The sequence below is a fragment of the Hetaerina americana genome, unplaced genomic scaffold, assembly GCF_022747635.1.
Source record: "Hetaerina americana unplaced genomic scaffold, ioHetAmer1.1.p SCAF_8, whole genome shotgun sequence".
NCBI classification, from domain to species: domain Eukaryota; kingdom Metazoa; phylum Arthropoda; class Insecta; order Odonata; family Calopterygidae; genus Hetaerina; species Hetaerina americana.
The window spans coordinates 58240430-58262735 of NW_027287427.1; the positions used below are offsets into that span (position 1 = coordinate 58240430).

Sequence of the window (22306 nt, forward strand, 5' to 3'; positions counted from 1 at the left end):
CTCCCTCTCCTTCCCCGTCCTCCTTCACTCGTGAGAATCCACTTCAAGCCAGCCCCTTCTCCCCTCCTTAGGCTATTCTCCTCCTCCAAGGCGAATCGTCGTCGCCGTCTTCTTCCCACCGACACATCCTTCCACTTCCCTTCACTCCCCCTTTCATGCCTCTTGCGATAGAACTCCCTACCCTCGGCCAGCCCTTCACTGGTCTACCTACCAGTAGCCTCGGCCTATCCCATTAATTGATAAACATTTCGTAAGATGTTTATTCTGCCGGTCAAAAATATCTCAAATTTTTCCCTTATCTCCTCTCGCCCATGTGTTAACCCAAAAATGATAATCATTAAGGAAGAAAACGATTTTTAGGGATAAAAGTATTTTTATTTTGTTAGCTGTTCGAAATAAAGTAGACTTAACAAATATTAACCCTGATTTGCAGAAATGGACCAATAATTATAAAAAGGATGAATTGAATACACACATAGAAAATGAAAGTAGATAGATTGGGTACAACGACTGATGAAAAAGTACTTTTTTACTGCTCTTCAATTCAACTAACAAACTGAATTAAGACTTATACCCTTATTACTCCTTAGAGTAATAATTCTGAGGTAATGGGTGGTAAATCATTTTAATTAACCTTTTAGTGATTGGCCAGTATTACAGCCGTCATCATAAAAATTACGGATCCTATTACGAAGATTAATATTTATTGAACGTTTATTTAGGATCATTAGAAATCAAGAGGAGCTTATTATCTTTTTTAATGTTGATGGATATCTCAAAATACATAGTTACGCAGCTAAAAACAGTATGTGATTCGAATTTTCCTCTAAAAAAGTTCTTAAAACAGCAAAAAAATTATCTAATTAAGTAAAAATTAAGAAATTGAATTTTATTTTTCAAGAAAAATTCAGTTAAAATAATGATTTATATCAATCACATTTAACCTACAAAATCGCAAAAATGTAGCCTTGTATTTTAATTTTGAAATAAATACAATATTTACCCGGTAAATAAATTATTGAAGCATTCTTGGAGTGAATAAACGTTTTCATACAGTCATCATAATTAGGTTTTTATACAGTCATTAATAATTTTTTTTAATGTTTCGGTCGAATATTATTCTTTTACATAGCGGTAGGTCTACCGCAAAACATTAAACGTCATCGCATCTTTGGGTTAGGGTAAAGAAAATGTAGACCTGATATCCTATACTATTGTACCATCGTGAAGGGAGTGAACATCTCTATGGGAGTCATTTACTTAGGGTTCCACAGACCATTTATTAGGAGTCCTAACATTGCTTCAGTTTATTAGTGTCGTCCCTTTAGATCTTCACACATAATAAAAAGATAAGAAAGTAAAATTTAATTTCAAGTAAATCACACTCACCTCCAAGGTTTTTAAATGTATTGCCTTTAAATTACCACCCCATACTTTAAATTACCACCCCATACTTTAAATTACCACCTCTGTGAAATCCATGTAATTCAAAACACTAAATTTCCATTCCGATTCTAGATTACTAAAGATTCAAACTAAGAGAAACTGAGTATTTTTAAATGATTCCATGATTAACACTTTATTTAAATACGGTAAAATTTTAATTAATTCTCTACATCAATACTTATCCAAAACTGCCATGCTATCTCAATCCCAAAAGATTCCTTTTTCTTTGCGTCATTAATACACCGAATTTCCTTTGATTGCATGAAGTTCAATTTTTTTGGTGCATTATTTCCAGGGTGAGATAAACATTTCAACTAAAAACGACGCTTTTTTAACTTTATTTTAAAATAACAAGGAAACTGTAGCCAGATTTAAATATAAACATGTTACTTTCCAGCAACTTTACCATTGACTTTGTTTAGGATGTCCTTAGTTTTGCACGTTACATGTTTGCATGCAAAGCCCAATTTCTTGGCAATTTCCGTTCAGCAGCTTCGGTTCTCGCCAAAACAAATATTTTCGATTTCCCTTTATTCTTCACTTATTTCTCTGAAAATGCTACGAGGGCTAGCGGTAAAGTGAATTGTTGAGATAAGGAAGGTTGTGGTCTTAATTTGGTTACAACGGTCCCCTCATTTGCCTCTGAGTCCATCCACCCAACACTTCTTCCCACTGTCTCTTTCCTCCGTTATATCTCAGCATGACATCATTTTCCGAATTTTAACGAATCTAGCGAAAATCCGCTAGATTCGCTAAAAATTGTTATGATAAGAACACAAGTGTGACAGGTCTCTTAGGGGATTTAGGCTGGGAACCACTTGAAGTGCGGAGAGAACAAGCGAGGCTTAGACTTTTAGAAAGGTTTAGAACAAACGAGTTTAACTCTGACACTGAAGGAATTATAATGGCCCCACACTACTTAGGTAGATCAGACCACAAAGATAAATTAAGGGAGATAGATACAAATACTCATTATTTTCCCAAACAATTAGAAATCATAATAGTAAGAAACCGAAGTCACTTTAGAAATATTAAAAACATTAAATTTACAAGTCGGAGCAAAGTTAAACACTGCAAAGCTGTTAGGTATACTTTCAGGTGCATGTGTATGTTAGATGGTAGTTTGAGTGTTTGCATGTGCGTGGGGTGTAAGTGTTCTTGCATGAATGTATGCCTTTTTTTTGTGGATGTATGAATTTGTGGTTTTCGCATGCGGTTTTTTTTCTTTTTTAAATAGCGGGTGGTGTCCTAACACCCCCGCCACACGCCCTTGCGGCGGCTTGCGGGGTATTAAGTAGAAGTAAGAGTATTTTTACCCGTCATCTCTAAATCAACGCGAATACCCCCACTCCTGTCTCTCTCTAAATATATGCATGTATATATGTATGGAGAGAGAGGGAGTAACAGTGGATATATATATATATATATATATATATATATATATATATATATATATATATATATATATATATATATTATTATTAGGTAATCTTTTTGGATGGACATAATTACTAATTAAATATATATATATATATATATATATATATATATATATATATATATATATATATATCCCACGCGCAGTCAGTCATTTCCTTGGCCCCAACGCTCCCTACAGGCGTCCTTACTCCATCCAAGAAATCCCACACAAGGACGCACGGTATAAACTCCCAGGAAACATTTGCCCTGCGACGAAGATTTCTGGTCCTGTAGATGGTGTACCAGCCATTTTGTTCAAGGAGGTGGCGACATCGTGCGGTTGCAATATATACTTGGCTGGGCCTGCCGGGATTCCTCAACCCTTCACGGACCCATCTTCTCTTTTAATCCTGCGACCGGCTTATCTTCATTCCTCCTCTCTCTCTCGCTTTCTCTCTCTCGCCCCCTCTCAGCCATCTCTCGCCTACTGCCTCTCTTCCCCGATTCTCGTGACACGAGAACGACCGCCCATGTGCCTGACACCTGCTATCTCTCCCCTTCCTTTTACCGAACGGTGTATTTCGTGCCTCGGGGACGTTTGCCGCTTTATAAGCCTTGCGTGTACGTTCTTCCTAACGGCAATTGACCCATCGATGCGAGAGCTTCACATTACCCGGAATGACTGCCAATGGAATGGCGTTGTGCAGAGAGATATCGGGTATTGGCCTAAAAGCCATCCGAACTATAAAACAGTTCTCTGAAGCGTTTGATCTCGCGCTAATGAGAATATTCATTCAATACTTATTTTTGATTTCCAAACAAACGTTGGGGATGCATTTATATTTTTCCCCAGTTAATTGTGATAGAATTCATCCTTCCTTAATTTCCGGTAGCATTCACTCATTTGTTCTCCTGATAATCTATAATGGGGCAATTCCTCCGCATGCTCATCCGATAGGTCATTATCGGCCAATTATTCGACGAACGTTTAGGATGCCTTTTAGGGAAACAAACAAAATTTACCGCTACCTAAGGTACTCGAATCCACTGAATGAAGCTTTAAAATAAGTATTTCCCAAAAATCTGAGGTAAAAGGGAAATATTTTTCTCTAGGTAAATTTATTGCATTTAATCGTGGATAAATTACTTTCGTAAAATCATCACTAATTATTGGGGAGCCCTTGAACGAGGCCATACTATACATTCAAGCCTTGGCTTACTGAAGCGTCTATTCAATTTTTTCTCATACCCCACTAGAATGGTTCCATGTTTGATGATATTAACCTAATTTCCTTACATATTAGCCTTCTAAACCTAACTATAAAAATCGTGATAATTTTTCAAGAGTCAGAGTTTCATCATGGCTTCTATAATGTTTATCATGGCAGCTTCAACACCACAGAATTGAAATTTATTATTTATATCCATAGTGTTAAAAACAAAGTAAACCAGAATAATGAAGATAGGTTGATGAGTTCTTAAAGTTACTGGCAGGATGTTTATTGTGTGCAAAATATATACCTACAAAGAAGGGTATTAAAAGCTGGAGGAAATTTAAAATAATAATAATGAAGTCAGCGTTCAATACTGATTTTTGAAAATGCTTCCTTGATAAGCTACTAGGCCTTGAACCGGCATGAAATACTATTAACTTTTGATCCAAGCCATCACCAGAGACATCTGATGATTCATTCGCACCAACCTAAAGTCTGATTTGACATACCTCCTTTTCGTGATTTATTAGCGATAATTTCGATAACCCAAAATATTACGTTTCGCTTTGCTGCGTATGCACGTTAATTAGCTCAATTTGCGCTACGCTCAGCAATAAGCGAAAGCAAGTTCAATTTATCCGTCGGCCGATAACTTTGTTTTAATGAATTAAAGATAAATTTCAATGCAAACTGGGCGTTCTCGGAAAGAATCAATTACCACACATAGATCTCTTCTCATTTCTCCCCAACATATTCCCGAAATATATCCCTTGAAAACCCTGAGTCCTGAGTATGCGGCTAGTTTTGAGCCTTCCTGCCTGGCCGCCTGAGTGAGAGAACGACTAGTTCCCGATACGCTAACTCTATTGTCCTTCCCCTTGCAGAGCAGGGAAATCCGGGTTTCCGGGAATTGGTTTCGGCTGGAGGCTCGTCAAAGAGAGTAAGGCGGCAAGGATTCATCCTCCTTAAACCCTATGTAAGCCAGGGGCAAATCAGACACGGGAGTGATCAGTGGACTATCTCGTACTCTCAGGTGGTCAGCTGCGCAAAGTACGAGGATTTAGCCACAGTAACGTTCTGTGACTATGATCTATGCGTTCTGACCGATTAAATCTTAAGAGATGAAGGACCAGTGAGGAAATTTCAACTGCCGTCACTCTGGGAGGAATCATAGAACTTCATATCGCGCGAGCGTTATTCCTATGAACGCCGCGGATAAAGGAATTGCTATCACCGTTATTCAAATGCATCGTTGCTGCTTCCTATTTATGGACTCTGAATCTAACCGCTGCAACGCATCATTGGGAGGTAAGGTGACTCGATCCATTATCGCAAACTGTGCTAAAGAGGAATCGCGTTACGGATAGCGATAGCGAAAGATCGCCTTATCGAACCTTACCCTGACCGCACTCCGCACGACGGCGAAGGCTCCTCACCGTATTATGACCTGACGTAAGTGCGCCCGCCGAAATCCCTATTCACCACGCCGCTTCCTTATGCACGAACCCTGTTGAAGGTCGAAAATCCTGAGACTATCCTCTCCCAGCTACTAACGTCCCTTGCCAAGCGCTTTTCCTTGCTTGGTGTATTTGGGTTAATTCGGTCCAGTTTACTCTACGCACCGTTAATTCTAAGCAGCCCAATTCCCCTGCAAAACTACTGTGAGCTGATGTAATACAGATATAAAGATGATGTTAACATGAAGAAGTGGTAAGCTATCCACAAATTAAATCTGAAGCGAATCGAATGAAGCGAAAAAAATAGTTTAAGCGGCCTTAAAGTTTAAAATGGGATTTGGAAAATACTCATTGCATTTAAATGATTCGACAACAAAGTTAATCGCGGCTGATGATCACTTTGAATAATAAAAGAGGGTGAAAATAAATAGTAATTCCTTCGTAAACATGATAAAATTTAATAAAAAATCACCTACCGATTGACGATAATTTTACGGGCAAAGGAACTGTAAAAATCTTATCCCCCACCTAATATCATTAACAACCTGCCTCCAAACATTCAAATTTCCACTTTGCATGCTTTCTATTGCCCTTTAAATTCCTCAGAATACTTTTCTCTAATCCTGCCTTCACATTGCTTACCAGACGTTCTCCATATCATCATAGTCTTCAGCATTCCATTTATCTGAGTAATTCCTAAATCAACTTTTTACGACCTCTTAGGATTTATCCTAAAAATATTCTCCTTTCCCCGACCAGTATTCGCAGAGGATTTGTTTATTTGGCTCTTCGCCCATCTTATTTTTTCCAACCGGTCCGTCTTTCCATCTACTCATTTCCATAGTCACATACTCAAGTTTACCTGTCCATTAATGTTCTATTGCTTCGCTGACTTCACGAGTATTTTGGAGCCGTACAAAGCTAGATACCATGTACAATTTTCAATGATCTTTTTTCTTAAAGAAATCTCTAGCCAACTTCATTTTTTGTTTAACGTTCTAACTATCTCTAAAGCATTTCCAAGATAGAAACCCTGCCTTACCCCTTTTATTCTCTCTTCTCCTTTAGTTTAGCCGTCTTCTTGCTGGAGTCTTATTTTACTTCTGTTTTATTTACATGGTTATCATCCGGTACTAATCACACTGGTTCTGTAGTGCTCTCAACAATGGCTGCAAACCTTTGGCTGACCTAACCGAGTAACTGAATGACAATCCAAGGGTCCCGAAATGATCTGCTTCTCAACTAATTTCCTTCCTAACTCCAGTCATTTTCAAGCCTACTTTAGCAGTTTATTCGTGAATAAGTTTGAAATAACATGTGATAATGGAAATTTCTATATTGAATATTTAACTGTGACTACCCAACCAGATACTGCATTCGATACTTTTGCTTATACAGTGTGAAAAATATTCTGGTTTCAGATTATTTGCCTACCTTGTCAGTGCATTCAAACTTAGAGCAATTAATTCATCAATTCTGCCTAATTCATACAGTTGATCATCACTTCAATATATAAGAAGGGAACAGCAATGCCTACTTATACTTCATATTTCATTATTGAGTTAAATGCATGTAAACTCCCACTCTTTTTATCCTAAACTAATTTCTCCAAAATTAACGGTCTGTTTTCTTCTCCAGAATTTTCTTAATGCTACCTACCTTTCCTTTGAGATGAGTAAAGGATATGGGTCCAAACAGAATTAGCATTAACTATAAAAATGTCTCAAATTAGTAGCAGAGTTTCAAGCTAGGAATGAGCTTTCGCGATACCATTCCCTATAAACATTGCTATTTTTCTTGAAATCACATTGAATATGGAAAAATAGTCAGCTTCTATTCAGAAATATTTTAATGTTGGTATCATAATCGTCAGAATGGGGTTTGAGTCAGTTCCAAATTCTACGGAGAAGGACAGCAACTCCAAATTAAGATCAGCATGGAAAATCTTACTTTTAAACCAATTTAAAGTCCTTGATGATTGCAAAAATCTGGGAAAAAATGGAGTAGTAAAATGGATTCTAGGAAATAAAACTACACGAGTGAATATTGCATACACGATACTTCAATGTAATCCTTCTTCGTAAGCGTCATGTGAAAACATATTTTTGATAGAATTAAAGAATTATATGAAAAGTAAAAGGAGCCAAAGTTTTCAATCGTCCATCAGTAACACAAGGAGAGAAAAGACAGCTAAGGGCTAAGGAATTAGCAAGCCATGACCGGGGAAAGTGTGTTGAAAAAAGTCCAACGAGGCGAGAAATAGATCACCCCTCCCCCTTTCGGTTCTACACTCATCCCTTTACGTGTACAAATCTAGCACCCTCACTTCTTCCCAAAGCCGCTCCTTGAGAGAGAGATAGGGAATAAGGGAAAGGCTTAAGGATTGGGAGAGGAAGACGATTTCATGACATGCGTCCGCCGAAAATGGAAAGGAGAGGGGATAAGAGGGAGAGAAGGGGAGAGGAGAAGTGGCATTGGGTAGGGCAGAGGATCCAGAGAAGGGCTAAGGAGGTTAGGCGATGGGGGAGTAGCGGTCAGTCGGTCGGTGAGGGAGCTTCGGGGTTGGGGGAGGAAGGGGATGAAAGGGGTAAGGGGTCAGGGAAGGCAGAGAGACCCTTCGGGGTCCGAAAGAGGAGTAGGGAGGATCGGAGAAGGGCGAGCGGTGATATATGGCTTGGAGATATGGACCATTGAGGATAAGGGATGTGAAAGGGGATTGTGAAGTTTCGGGGGGGAGAGCTGGGAAGTGGAGGGGGGGGGTTGGAATGGAGCGGGAATGCGTATGTGCCCGTGTGAAGGGGGAAAGGGGGCGATCTAGAGGGCGGAATGGAGTTGTTGGGGAGAGAGGGAGGATGGATTGAAGGGAGGGAGTGTGGTAGAAGATGGAGAAAGTTGTTGCTGGAGAGGAGAGATACGTGGAGAAAGGAGAATTTCCAAGAATAAGACGGGGCGTGGAGATGGAAAAAGGGGTCAGTGAAGGAGAGGGAAAGATAAAGTTGCACCGGGCTGATGTGATTGGTAAGGAAGGATGAGGTGGCGGGATGTAGTGTGTAAGGGGGGTGGGAAGGGGTGGACGAGATCGTTGGTAGGGATTTAAGAGAGACGAGAACATTCTCGGTGTAAAACTTTAAAAGTGAGAGACTGAGGAACACGGTGAGGTTGCGCTTCCACGGTGTGCTGGAGGCCCCCTGCGGAGGAACGAAAGTCGTTGATCGCCATCGAAGAAACATCCAGAACGTAGTTTTCACTTTCATCCAAACAATTCCGGTGGTTGTAATAATGCAGAAGAGATGTCTATGATATTTCGTTAACAGCATTATCATTGACCATTTGTATTTTCAATATGACGGCACCCACGGTCTTCACAGTCAACATCATCCCAAGAAACTTCTTAAACATTCCAGTTTCTTGACTCTCCGTTGAATAATAGTCACCGTAAATCAACCCGTTGAGTATACATATAGGATACCTTTCGGTCTTGGTGGATGTGGGAATCCTAATTTGTGCACCAGGGAGTTGGTTCACGACTACTTCCGTCACTGTGCTGGTAGGATACTTCCGTTTGGAATCACATCGTTTATTATATTTATAGCCCTTTCAACTTTGGACACACCTTCCCCAACATTCCATCACCACAGACCCCGATCAGTTCTTATTACGATCATTTAACACCCACACTTTCCTTCACGTAACAGAATACTTTCAATCCCGGAGTGAAATATTATTCTTTTGGTTTGGACTGATACTCCCATATGGCAAAGTAAAATGGCAATTTATAAAACGGACATCTGTTCATATGGGGATATAGAATATCAGAAAAATCTTTATGGGAAAATGCTTCTTCGATGGAGGAGTGCGATACGAAAGATGGCCCAGCGATTCAGGCGATCGGTTTTTTTTTTGAGAACAAGGATCACCACGCGTATCCGATGCACGTTAAAGAAGACGCTTCCTTACTCCTGTTTTCCTGAAGAAATCCATACCAATGTTTGAATTTTCATTAGTAGTCTAACTTGAGGAACCAGCCGTAACCGGAGTAGTTATGGGGTTACTCGCATTCGGCTATATCTAGCCTTCAGTAAATTAAGCATCTTTTAACGTACTCGTAAACCGCGATTTCACTCAGTTAACATGAAATAAAAAGACAAGTACAAAACTATGTGAAAGAATGTTTCCCAGCGAATGCATGTTTTTCAGAAGGATTTCAAGTTTTCTAATCCTGAGATCGAGCACATCTACATCTACATAATACCCCGCAAGCCGCCGCAAGGACGTGTGGCGGGGGGTGTTAGGTCACCAACCGTAAAAAGGAAAAATACCACATGCAAAAAAACAACACGGAAAATTACACCCACAGCAACGCACACACGCATGCGAAAATCCCTTCATCCAACACTCATGCAAACACATATACCACAAACCAACAAAAAACTGTAACCCAGGATGCAGCAAGAAAGCCATCCAACAACACGCAAGCCAGAAAACAATAAGCAAGAATGTGAAACACCATCACCACATGAACATGCAACACAGAACATTAATTTGTCAGAGCACATTTTCCATTCTTTCCCAGGAAAAGCAACTTATGATGTATCTGTTCTACAAACAAAGATAGCGCCAGTATTAATATTAAATGTAATTTTGAATACCTACACAAATATCCAAAATATGTACAATAATAATGAACTGTGGTAGTACAGGGGTAAAACGTTGCGCTACTAACCCTTAGGGCCTGGGTTTGGGTCCTGGCTTCACGCCTCTTGGTACCCTCAACTCCACCCGAGCTGTGTGATTATTCGCCTACCATATCTTCCTGGGAAAAGATCGCCGGTACAGGGATATGATCTGGCCCCCTACCCTGATGTGTGAATTTGAATGCCATCGGGCTTAGTTCTGGGTGAATTATACTATCACCTATCAAACTGAGTGTAGGACCGATTTTCGGATCCTTTAGGCTTACGGTTTAAGAAAACGTTTTTGCTATACATACGCAAACATTTTCATCATCTCCGTTTTGAGAACATTTTACTTTTGGAAATATAAATTGATTGTCTGACAAAAGAGACTAGTCAAGTGCTGCGCAATAATATCTGCATTTTGCGCGATTTGTACGCGTCGGTTTAAACGTATAAACTTCTTTGGAAGCCATATTTGCAAGCAAATTTAGAGATTGGCCTCATTAAAACAGAGTGTGATTTTTGCCATTTGCTCCACCCGCTTAATTTTTCTTTCCCTTAGATCTCACCAATTGCCTCGACAACTTCAATGAGTTACAGAATAATATCTCAGCTAATTCCCAAACCAACACTTATAGACCGAAGAAAACTAGACTGATTAAAGATGAGAGCTTTTTAATTTCTTGGTAGTGAATAAAGCAACAATTATTAGTAATATTCTTCCGGGTTAGAGTATTTTTAAAGTACCCTTGTGCTGCACGCTACTGTACTTCTAAGCCTTAACTAACGTGACACCAAATATCCTTAAATTTCATGCAACATATTACGACTACTTATTTTTAGCTCTTCATAGTTTCTGCCCCCTCGTGCAATTGATCGGGTGAAAAAGGATTCCCCACATACCTATATATGGCGATATTTTAGCCTACAATTTTGAAGGCCTGAAAATTGGATATTTCAGGAATATAATAAACGCCAAACTGCTAAACGAAGATTTTTTAATAAAAATAGGACGCAATGGGTGATAAATGATTGTAGTCTGAAAGAATGTGGCCTGTAATACATTAGTAATACACAATTATTAAAGAAGTATGTGCCTGGTCACGCCGAGAATATGGATGAACGGATCAGGGATCTGAATGGTAAGGTGGCTGACGAACTGGCTTCCCACCCAGAGGGACTGAGTTCGAATCCCAGAGGCGGCAGGTTCTTTTCAGTGGTATCCCGATCCCTACTTGATGTGCTGTGGAGAACAATTTGAGTGAGTGCGCTGTCCGTCGGATGGGACGTTAAGCTGCGGACCCCTTGGTGCCTTTCGTTAAGAGTAGGCTAATGCCGACGCCGAGTGTCTCTCCACCCTTCATCCTTTCCTGTTCATCTCTAATGGCACAAATGACCTCAGCTGTCGGTAGTCTCCCACAAAAACTGCTGCGACTCGAATCATCAAACAGATATTGAACATTTTTGAACAGATATCAACATTCATGAGAATATTGAACGCCGAGAATGGTCATCCTTGGGTGAATTGTGGTCGAAGAGGCAAAGCATGTAGAATATTAGAGATCTATAATAATTACTTCTTTATATTAGTGTATTCGAGTCTGAACAACTAACAGATTGCTATTTAATATATAGTTTAAAACTCTACTGATTTTTCTTATTCGAAGTTAACTTTCTATTAGGGCAGAAATAAATTTTGGCCATTCAGTTTTTATTTTGAAATTGTACTAGGAAAGAAACGAACAATATTAATGCTATTAATGCTATGGGTAGAGTGTTTCGTGGTGCATTTTCATGTGGTGTTTCAATTTCTTGCTTGTTGTGACCTGGCTTCCGTGTTGTAGGATGGCTTTCATGCTGCCTCATGGGGTGCAGTTTTTTAGTTGTTTTGCGGTATACTAGTGTGTGTTTGCATGAGTATTGGATGTAGGGATTTTTGCATGAGTGTGTGCGCTGCTGTGGGTGTAATTTTCCGTGTTGTTTTTTTGCATGTGGTATTTTTCCTTTTTACGGTTGGTGACCCAACACCCCCCGCCACACGCCCTTGCGGCGGCTTGCGGGGTATTATGTAGATGTAGATGTATTTAGAGGAAATTTAGATGCATGAAACTTCAGCACCCTTCTTGAGTATTCATTTATACGCGTAAAAGTTTTGGGGTAATGCTTCTCCGTACCCTTTTTCACTAGTTAGTAAGCACTTGTACCCAAAAAACTTAAAGGTTAGATTTTCTTTCAACTTCTGAAGTCCAGCTTCCTACAAAATCAGAGTTACCTCCGATTTCTCAAAGAATTAGATTGTTTTTTGGCAATCGACTTAATCATTTGATAATCATTTTTGGGATAATTGGTGATTTTTGGATGATCTTCTGGTGACTTGCCTCAAAATATTCTCCCAACCCTGATCTACATCTCGCACGATTGCCTACTACGCCCTTCCTTCATCCTCGAGGATTAAAATTAATGTCATCTCACTCCCCTCAAAGATTTCGCAAAATACATGATTCCCACTTCTTGTGCCAGTTAATTTTTGCGAAATCGTTTTGGCAGCGGGGAGATAAATCCGTATTTTACAGATACCCATAAATCAATAAATCCACTGGTCTGATAATAAATACATTAAAGAGGAAGATTTCAGAGGAAAGCTCGCGAGGAGGAACATTGGGAACCAAAATTAACTGATCAAGAGTAGACATATTAAAATGAATTTCTCTCTAATATTTTAATACCCTTTTATTTCGTCTATTGCATTGTTCCAGACGAGATTTCATTCTTTCTTATCTTATTAACCATGTTCTTGGAGCATAGGCGGCCAAATGGGGTGAAATTTACGTGAATTGGTCTGAGCAGCATTTTAGAGAATTCTTTTCACATCGCTGTGCAGCAAGGCCCTAATTCTTTCCTTCATTGGGACTGAGTTGTGAGAACTGCGTGAGATACATATCAATCCGATTCATCGGGAAAAATCGTGCATTAAATTGAGGGGGAAAAGAAATTGGTCGTTATCGAAAATGTTGTCTCGTTCTACTCTGCGTCATTGCAATGAACGCAGATTTTATTTATTTTTTCTCGCTGGGGAAGTGTGTATATTGCTTTCATAATTAATTTTTTTAGCCACGTCGAGCAATAAAAAACAAGTTATGAGTAAAATTAATGATGAGACCACGGAAACCGCATTGGTAGTCGTTATTTTTCATTGAGATTGCATTACATTTCGTATCTCCAGGGAAATGTGGTGGCCACAAAAAAGTATGGTACCCCTCGATAACATATACATTGAACACCATTGTTCCTGTCTCTTCAAACCTCAATAAAAACGATCTCCATATGGAAATATATATGGTTGAGCAAAAAATAAAGCTTGGAATGTTTCTCCTAAGAATGACAGATAATTTCTTCATGAATAGGCGCGCCGCTATATTATTTGGTGAATTTAGTGGCTGCATGGCATGGAACAACTTGAATAAATAAACAATCCATGGTTATCTTTGCAGTGTTTGCATCAAACCCGTACTTTGCGAGGTAATAATCTGTTGAATCGTCTTCTGAGTGAATAAATAGGTTTCTTTTGTCATGGGGCGTGTTCAGTTCAACATTTTCCAGGAAAAACAAAATCACATAACTTATCTAAAGGTTAGAAAACTGAATTGCCATCAGAAATGGAAAATAAAAAGTTGGAAAAAAATTATTTATAATTGCTAAGGTAAATAATTTGTGGCAATTTCAAAATAAAGTTCTGGAATTGCGTTTATTTATGCGTTTGACATAAATCATGATAATATACGTCTACATGCTCAAAATAAAAGTCACCACAAGAGTGTGTGACTGTGGGTTTTGGGGCACCAATCATCCATGCATGATATTAGCCTCTATGATACTTGAGTTAGGTACAGAAGCTTAAACTTGAGACCGAAACAATCTGCACGAAAACACATAAATGCCAAACACGCTAATATTTTCAAGATAAAAATTTATCATGAAAATATTAGCGTGTTTGACTAAATCATGCAATTTATTAGTGAATTCATTCGGAGGCTTGAGTTGTCTTTTTCGATTGCGCATCGTCTGAGGAAAGAACGAATGCTTGAATCATCCGCATCTACATACCGATCGGCCACATATAGACACCTACAATGATAAATTTCATCGCGCTTTTAAACTAAATACATACTTTTTTCGGTTGCAGACAATTGTGAAATTATGACGCATCAACAACGAATAGCATGGATTTCTAGTTAACTAGCTACATTCGAGACTTAAAAATAGACTGGTGGCAAAAATTTTATGCATATAGTTATGACGGTGACAGACAATCCCGGAGATCAGTCCGTTTCTAATGTACGCGTATCTCGCCGAAGTTGCAGGGATGGTTAAACCCTGTAAATATCAAATGTTTCCACACACGGTCATGCCCAACTATTTCCTCTTATTTATCGTATGTACTGCCAGTTTCTTTCTCCCTATGGTAACTTGTTTGTATACAGACTTGACCAATGGCCAAGTTCATCGGCTCAGATTTCATGTACACATCAATAGCAAGCCTTATACGTATTTTATGTAGAATTTTCCATCTAGTATTAATGAACTCAGTGTAAGAACTCGAGAAAGTTAATAGTAATCCAATTAATTTGGTAATTTTTCACTTTATTGTTACATTATGGTCTTAGTTTTCAGTAATCTCACTACGTATATCATTACCCTTTAACGTCCTTTCATTGCAGAATCGTTTCTGTCGTCTATGGTACGAGCTCGTATATAGCGTGTGGCTAATACAGACTTAATTTTGCTCTGATTTGTTTGGATAGGTGAACAGCTGATTATTTTTATTACATATTATGAACTACGCGTTGCAATCCCAAGGCGTTCATTATGATGAAAAAATGCGATTTGTACCAATTTTTGGATTAGTGCATGATGCTGCAGAAAACTCATCCAACAATTGTATGAAGCAGTTATGAAGCCATTTTTTTCCGAGGTGGCGGATGATTAGCTGCGAAGGATTTAAACTGGATTAATTATAGATTTCATGCGAACCCTCGCTATTTAATGCCATAAGATGATTCCATAAAACCTCCCTTTAGCGTCAAACGAAAACAGAAATTTAAATTAGTTATATAATCCTCGAAAAATTTAGGTCAATTCTCTCCGTCGGCCCGTGATACACTCACATCTGATTAGGCGAACTAATCGTACCGAATCGAGTAGTTGACCGAATCCCATATGACATAACACGATCGTATGACGCAAAGTAACTTAAAAGAGATTAAGAGCAGATTAAGTGCGGAAGAGATAAATTCAAGATGTCATATTTCTCACGAAAGATAAGTAATCAGAATAAAATAACTTTTGCCCGACCGCGCTAGGAGGGAATAGTGTTTTGGGTCAAGGGAAGTCTGGTGTGTAATCACCCCCTGCCACACGCCCTATTCGTAGCTCGCAGGTTATTCACTAAAACTAAAACTAACAAAATTTTCTTTCCGTTTAATCCTAAACGGCTAATCGCAAAAGACATTTTTTTCAGAAACCGTTTTACCGAAATAGTGAGTAAAATTGAGATTTCGCCTCAGCCTACGTATGAATATGTATGAAAGATTCCATTTCGAAATAATCGTTTTAGAACTAAATAACACTTTTTTTGCTTTAACTTCCCTAACATGGGTGCTACCACCTCTCCTCCCGATTAACCAGATTCTCGGATTACCCGGTGTTCCCACGCTTATATCGCGTCTGTGGTGGTTAATTGAGATCCCACAGTAGATAGCAATTAAGATACATAGGAACTCCTACGGCTGAGGGTATATCCCTCCGTTTACAGCACAGAGAGATTTTCTTTAAATGAACATAGTTCTTGCGTTTGAGTCCCAGTCGGGACTCAAACGCAAGAACTTTCATGGGTCCCATTTCATTACTCAATGGATTTATGATAAGGCACAACTAATTCTCAAAAATTTCATTTTAAGTCTCCTCCTTTAAATAAGTGAGTTCCCAAACAGGTACATTATCAAGAAATCATCTTTATTTACAATATACATTACTAAAAGCCGTTGGATATACAGATATTATTATATATTATTATAAATACACATGTGCTAATAGACACTGTCAGGTGGCACACAAGTCCCAAACAATTGCAAAATATAATACATAAAACCAGACAAACACAGATCTCTTTAACAAAACAAGTGAATCCCCATCCCATTTACAACCATTAACCAGCAAGAAAAAAAAAGATACATAAAAAAAAATTAAGCTATAACATATAATACCATACACCACACATAAATCAAATTTTTACATATATACCTTACATCTATTCTTAAAAGTATACACTCTGTTAGGAAAGGGCTCGAATATTTTTGCAGGTAAGGTGTTCCACTCAACAATTGTTCTATTTAGAAATGAAAATTTTTTTTTATTTGTCCTCTGTGCCCGGCATTTTATCTTAAATTTGTGATCATTTCTGCCTATAAAATTTGGGTTCCCCGCCTCTTTCCTAAGATCTGCCCAAGCTTTCTCCCCCTTCAAAATTCGGAACATTCCACAAAGTCTGCTTACTTTTCTTCTAGATTCTAGAGGTTCCCAGCCCAGCGTTTCTAGCATGTCAGACACACTCTCCATCTTCCTATGCTTCCCCAGTACATATCGGGCAGCCTTTCTTTGCACCTTTTCCAGTTTTTTAATATGACCTTCTTCATGAGGGTCCCATACAAGAGAAGCGTACTCTAAAATTGGTCTTACTAGGGTCTGATAAGCCTTCTCCTTGGTTGCTCTAACGCTCCCTTTTAGGTTTCTCATTACCCAATGAAGAGTTTTGAAAGCTTTCTTATAGATGTACTCCACATTTAGCCCCCACCCTAAGTCCTTAGTTAAATATACACCTAAGTATTTGACAGTATCACTTCTAGGAATGACATTTTCTGAGAATTTATATTCCCTATGGTTTCCATTTACCTTATTGCTAAAAGTGATGGATTTGCATTTGTTAACATTAATATCCATCCCATTTTTTGTCACCCAATCTGCCATTTTATTAATGTCCCTCTGAAGTTTGTCACGGTCTCTGTCATTTTCGACTTTCCTGTAGATAATACAGTCGTCTGCAAAAAGTCTTAACTGAGAATTAATATTTATTGGGAGATCATTTATATATATTAAAAACAATAGCGAGCCAAGTACGCTTCCTTGTGGGACTCCCGATGTTACCCTTGCTTTTTCAGAATACACTTCTCCTAATTTTACCCTTTGTGTTCGACCTTCCATGAAATTTCTGACCCAAGAGATTACTCTTCCATCTGTGTGTAGTGGCAATTGGCCCATCTTAAGCATTAAGCGATCGTGGTCAACTTTGTCAAAGGCTTTTGACAGGTCGACTATTATAGCATCCACCTCTATTCCCGCATCCATAGAGCCGAACATTGTGCTCCCAACTCCGTGGATCATAATTTACCTTATATCCTTGAGATTACACGAGGAAGTATTCTTTTCATTGATGTGCATCTTCAATTTTTGTATATAATTTTTAAATTCCACGAACTTTTTTTCAGTTGTTAAGGAAATATTCATAGCAAATTCTGATCTTAATAGCCTGTTCTTGTATAGACCTGAAACTTAGCCGTCACGACAGAAGAATAAGTTGATATTGGTGGGGCTTGTGATATGGATGAAAAGAAAAATGGAACAAATAAAATGGTCAAAAGTAATGTTCTAGACATGGTGGAAAAAAAGAGAGGATTAATGGAAAAAAATTCGAAGAAATTACAAGTTTATACAAGACATTTGGCAGGCAAAAGGATGCTTAAGACGCTAATGGAGGGGAGAATGTTGGAAAAAAGGAAGTAGTAAGAGATAAAAATAATAGACAATGAGTTGTTGCAATATGTATCATGGAATATAAGTCTATATTGTATCATGTTAGTCCAGTCAAATGAAATAAATAACTGAAACTCTTCAAAATAAAATTCTTCCTCCTTCCCTCAAAATTTAATGGCGAAACTAAGGCCGGTAAATGGCCATCCTTGTCAACAGTCATGAGTGATTGAAATGGATAATCTATGGAAACAAGAGCTTTTAAGTTTGCTGCAAGAGGTAGGTAGCAAATTTGACAATCCTGAATTATTGGAACTATCGATGCATTTCTTATTCCTGGCCAATATATTAGGGAGCACACATTACCTATAATAAAAAGTTTAAGATTTATCCCACGCTTCGCCAGCCATTAGAAAGATTACTGATTTTGTAAAGCTCTTTCTATGCTTTTAATGCTAAATTTGAGAATTATTTTCAGTGTTAAATAACTTATCATATAAATTCTAGCTTTCATACTTCCAGATATACGCTTTAGAAAGTACGGTATTTGGCCGATTATGTGCTTTTACACCAGATATAAGGAGTTCTGCTTTATAATAATCAATTAGTAAAAGTAAAAACTTATATTGGGCTAGGGTAAAATTAATATATGCATATAAATGTGTGTGTATATATATATATATACATATATATATATATATATATATATATATATATATATATATATATATATATATATATATATATATATATATGTATATGTATATATATTATATATATGTTTATATACATATATAAAACCATAAACACAGTAATCAACCCGAAGGTCGGTTTGGTAGGTGATAGTAGAGTTCATCCAGTACTAAGCCCGACGGCGTGTGAAATTCACACATCAGGGTAGAGTGGCCAGTTCCTTCCCCTGTGCTGGTTATGGTTTCCCAGAAAGATCTGGTATCCTAAAAATCACATAGCTTGGGTGGAGCTGCAGGTGGCCAGAGTGCCTGGCCCGGGAATCAAACCCGCGACTCTCCGGTCAGTAGTCCAACGCTCTACCCCCTAGACTACTTAGAATCATATATATATATAATTTTTTTGTGTTTCTATATTGTCTGTTACTGTGTATTGTACTATTCGGCACTTCCGTGTTACGTCTAGAAAAGCATATATATATATATATATATATATATATATATATATATATATATATATAAAGATTTATTAATTGACAAACCATTAGCATGCAAACATAAGTAGGCATTGGAAGTACTCCTACCTTGCTTGGCTTAATTTTAACTGCATCCTGCCACCACTCAAACATTGGCCTTGGTCTTGAGCCGAATGTCTCGCAAATGATGTCGTACTGCTGATCAGCACGAAGCAAGCGGGGTTTAGTCACAAGCCGTACTGACAGCGGTTTAACTGTAATGAAATAATGATATAGATTCACAACAAAAATCGAGAAGGAGGGGTAGAAAAAATATATTACTTAGATCAAATTTTACTACGATAATAATTTTATGTGTTTTCAAACGCAATAATGAACTTAGTATCAGTCCTTTGCATTGCTTGGACACATCAGTTGACCCACTAAAATCACAATTAACTTCTTTGAAATAGACACTTTTATTCTATCATTTGATCAATTTTAGTAAAAATAGCCGTAAATACTTTAATTGCTCACAAGGGAGTAGAAACAGTATTTACAATTGAAAATAGTGCACAGCAAGAATACTATATTACACAAATTCCGAGCAATTTAGTTATTAATTGATATTAGCAATAAAAAAAATTTTTTGGAACTGATAGGTGTGCTTGAACGTGAGGAAAAATGTTAGTTATTCTAATTAATAAAGACAGGGTAACCGCTGAACTTAGAGTCCGAGTTCCACTTTAGACACAACTCCGGGAATCCTCTTCACTCCAGGTTTGTTACTTTTTTGATCCTAGGTCTATCTGAGACACCATAAGAAAACCAAAGGGAACACTAAACCACAGAAAAAGAGAAAAGAGCTGGCTCCTTACTCCTATCTATGAAGAATCTTAATTTTAGATCACGATGCCACACCAACGTTTTGAGTTGATTACTTTACTACATGCATATATCCATTGGAAAATGTTTTCAATGTCAATGTATGCTTTGTCGAGTTCATTATCTTGGCCGTAATGATTTACACCGGTAAGATAAAATTATTTAACCAGGGCACTGTGAAATTTTGATTTAGGGGGAATTAAGTATTGTTAAGTATTGCAAAGTTCAAAGTGAGACCAGTACAAAATGAAGCCTCATCACTAACAAACCATTAACTTACGCAGAAGATCCAGGCGAAGGGACCGCTCCACCGGTAGGGCCAGTTTTGTATTGGATGCTTGGCACCTCAGAGTGGCATTCAGATGCCTCCTTCTGACGTCTCGAACTTCCAGACGATTGACCGCTAGACCTGTGCGCCTCTCCTCCGTCAGCCCGTCCACCAATTTGTCTCCGACAAACCAGGATACCGTGGGAGGAGGCTTGCCTGCAATAAAAGATATCCAATGAGCGCCTGACGTTCACAAAAGATTCAAATTTCTTGGAAGATTAAACAAAACTCATCAACGCAAATTACTTGTCCAACTTCCTCAATTGCGAGACTATATAAAATTATAAATTACTAATAAAAATTAGCACCCGAAAATGTGTACGATTCTAAGAGAAATTAAAGCATCTGCTCAGCTTTAATATTTTCTAAGGCAGTATATTTTCACAATAAATGACCATGAATGCCGCTATGTCAGCTTGCAGAGTAAGTAAACTTCATCTGGCAACCCAAGTGACGACGCTTAAGGAATTACTTTGATCACAGCTGTTGTCTCACTTATGTAGGTTAAGCATAGCGAGGTAGTTAATGGCTAATTAAAAGGAGATAATAAGAACTGAATGGATTATAACAGTCTGAAAGTTAAAGAAAACAGTTTTTTATCATTTATATATCACTTTCAGTGTCGTAGAATTACCATGGGAGCCATAAAATGAATCAAACACTTTTTACTTTAACACTTAAATACAAAACACGCGTTTGTTCATAAATAATGACAGTATAAATTTTAAAAAAGTTATATTAATTTTAATAATAAAAGAACAGGTTTATTGGTTGCCATATATGCTGAAGGAAGTCCTTTAATTTTACATATGCCCAATTTTATAAATAATATTATTTTAGGAGGAAGGCAAATGGGAAAAGCAATTAGCTACCTATTTAGAGGGCTACCCATCTCTCCAGGCTTTTGGAAGGAAAGTAAGATAATTGGATATAGAAGGATTAACTCGGGCAAAAACCAATACAGAAGGTAGCTGATAACAATTTGAGTGAGAATAAAGGGGCATGCAAAGAAAAAGGAAATGTCAAACGATCAATAGATATGGTAATTAGGAAATGGTTTGGAACGCATAGATTACAGAAGTCTGATCATAAAATAGATGAAAAAATGAGAATACAGGCTTAGAAAGAAAAATATACAAAAGACTAGGAGAATAATCAATAGGAGAAAAAAGGCATGGCGTACAAAATATTACAAGCATATGAAATGTTCGCATTTAAGGCGAAATAGCCATGCAGAAAGCTGCCAGATTTTAAGCAAGGTAAATCCACACGTGCTTTCAAATTTATAACAGGTAAAATATTAGTGAGCGCATCAGAGGTTTGGTCACGTTGGAAAGAATATATAGAAGAATTATACGGGAAATATAAAAGGTTAGTGAGTTGTGATATAGAGAGAGATTATAAGATAATTAAACATAACTTGTGTCAAGGAATAATTGGTTGTGAGAGAAGAAAAACATTAAAAAGGACGAAACAGATAATATCCCAGCAGAAATAGTCAAAAATTTGAGATAACAAGGAATGAAGAGTTTTTTGGGCTCATTCTTAGCATTTATGAGAGAGAAAATTTTCGGATGATTTTATAAGACCAGTAACAATCCCAACAAAAGGAGAAAGCGGCAGAATGCAAGGGCTAGAGGAATATTACTTTAATTTTCACGCGTTTAAGATATTAATAAGAACCACAAATAAAAAGTTAGTGAGAAGGACAATTGAGTATTTAGGAAAAGATAAGTTTCTATTTAGAAAGGGGATGGGTACTCGTGTTACCATAGCAATAATGTGAAGAAATCACTTTAATGAGGAGGAATATAGAGGAAAACCAGTAGTACGCGTTAGACAGAGCAAACTGTGAACAATTAATGAACATTTTGTAGAAAATAGGAGCAGAATTAAGGTAGAAATGGCTTTTCTGGGTCAAGCTGTTATTGTCT

General features: G+C 37.8%; 1 protein-coding gene across 2 annotated transcripts in view; it reads right to left on the bottom strand.

The window, feature by feature from the left end:
• Nucleotides 1-22306, bottom strand: part of LOC139697883 (protein turtle homolog A-like) — a 602691-nt gene that overhangs the window by 56479 nt on the left and 523906 nt on the right. For both annotated transcript variants that reach the window (XM_071596747.1, XM_071596746.1), the window contains exons 5-6: nucleotides 20325-20528; nucleotides 19289-19434 (exon numbers count right to left, since the gene is read on the bottom strand). In XM_071596747.1, the coding sequence (XP_071452848.1) occupies nucleotides 19289-19434; nucleotides 20325-20528 (350 nt within the window). The remainder of the gene's footprint in view (nucleotides 1-19288; nucleotides 19435-20324; nucleotides 20529-22306) is intronic.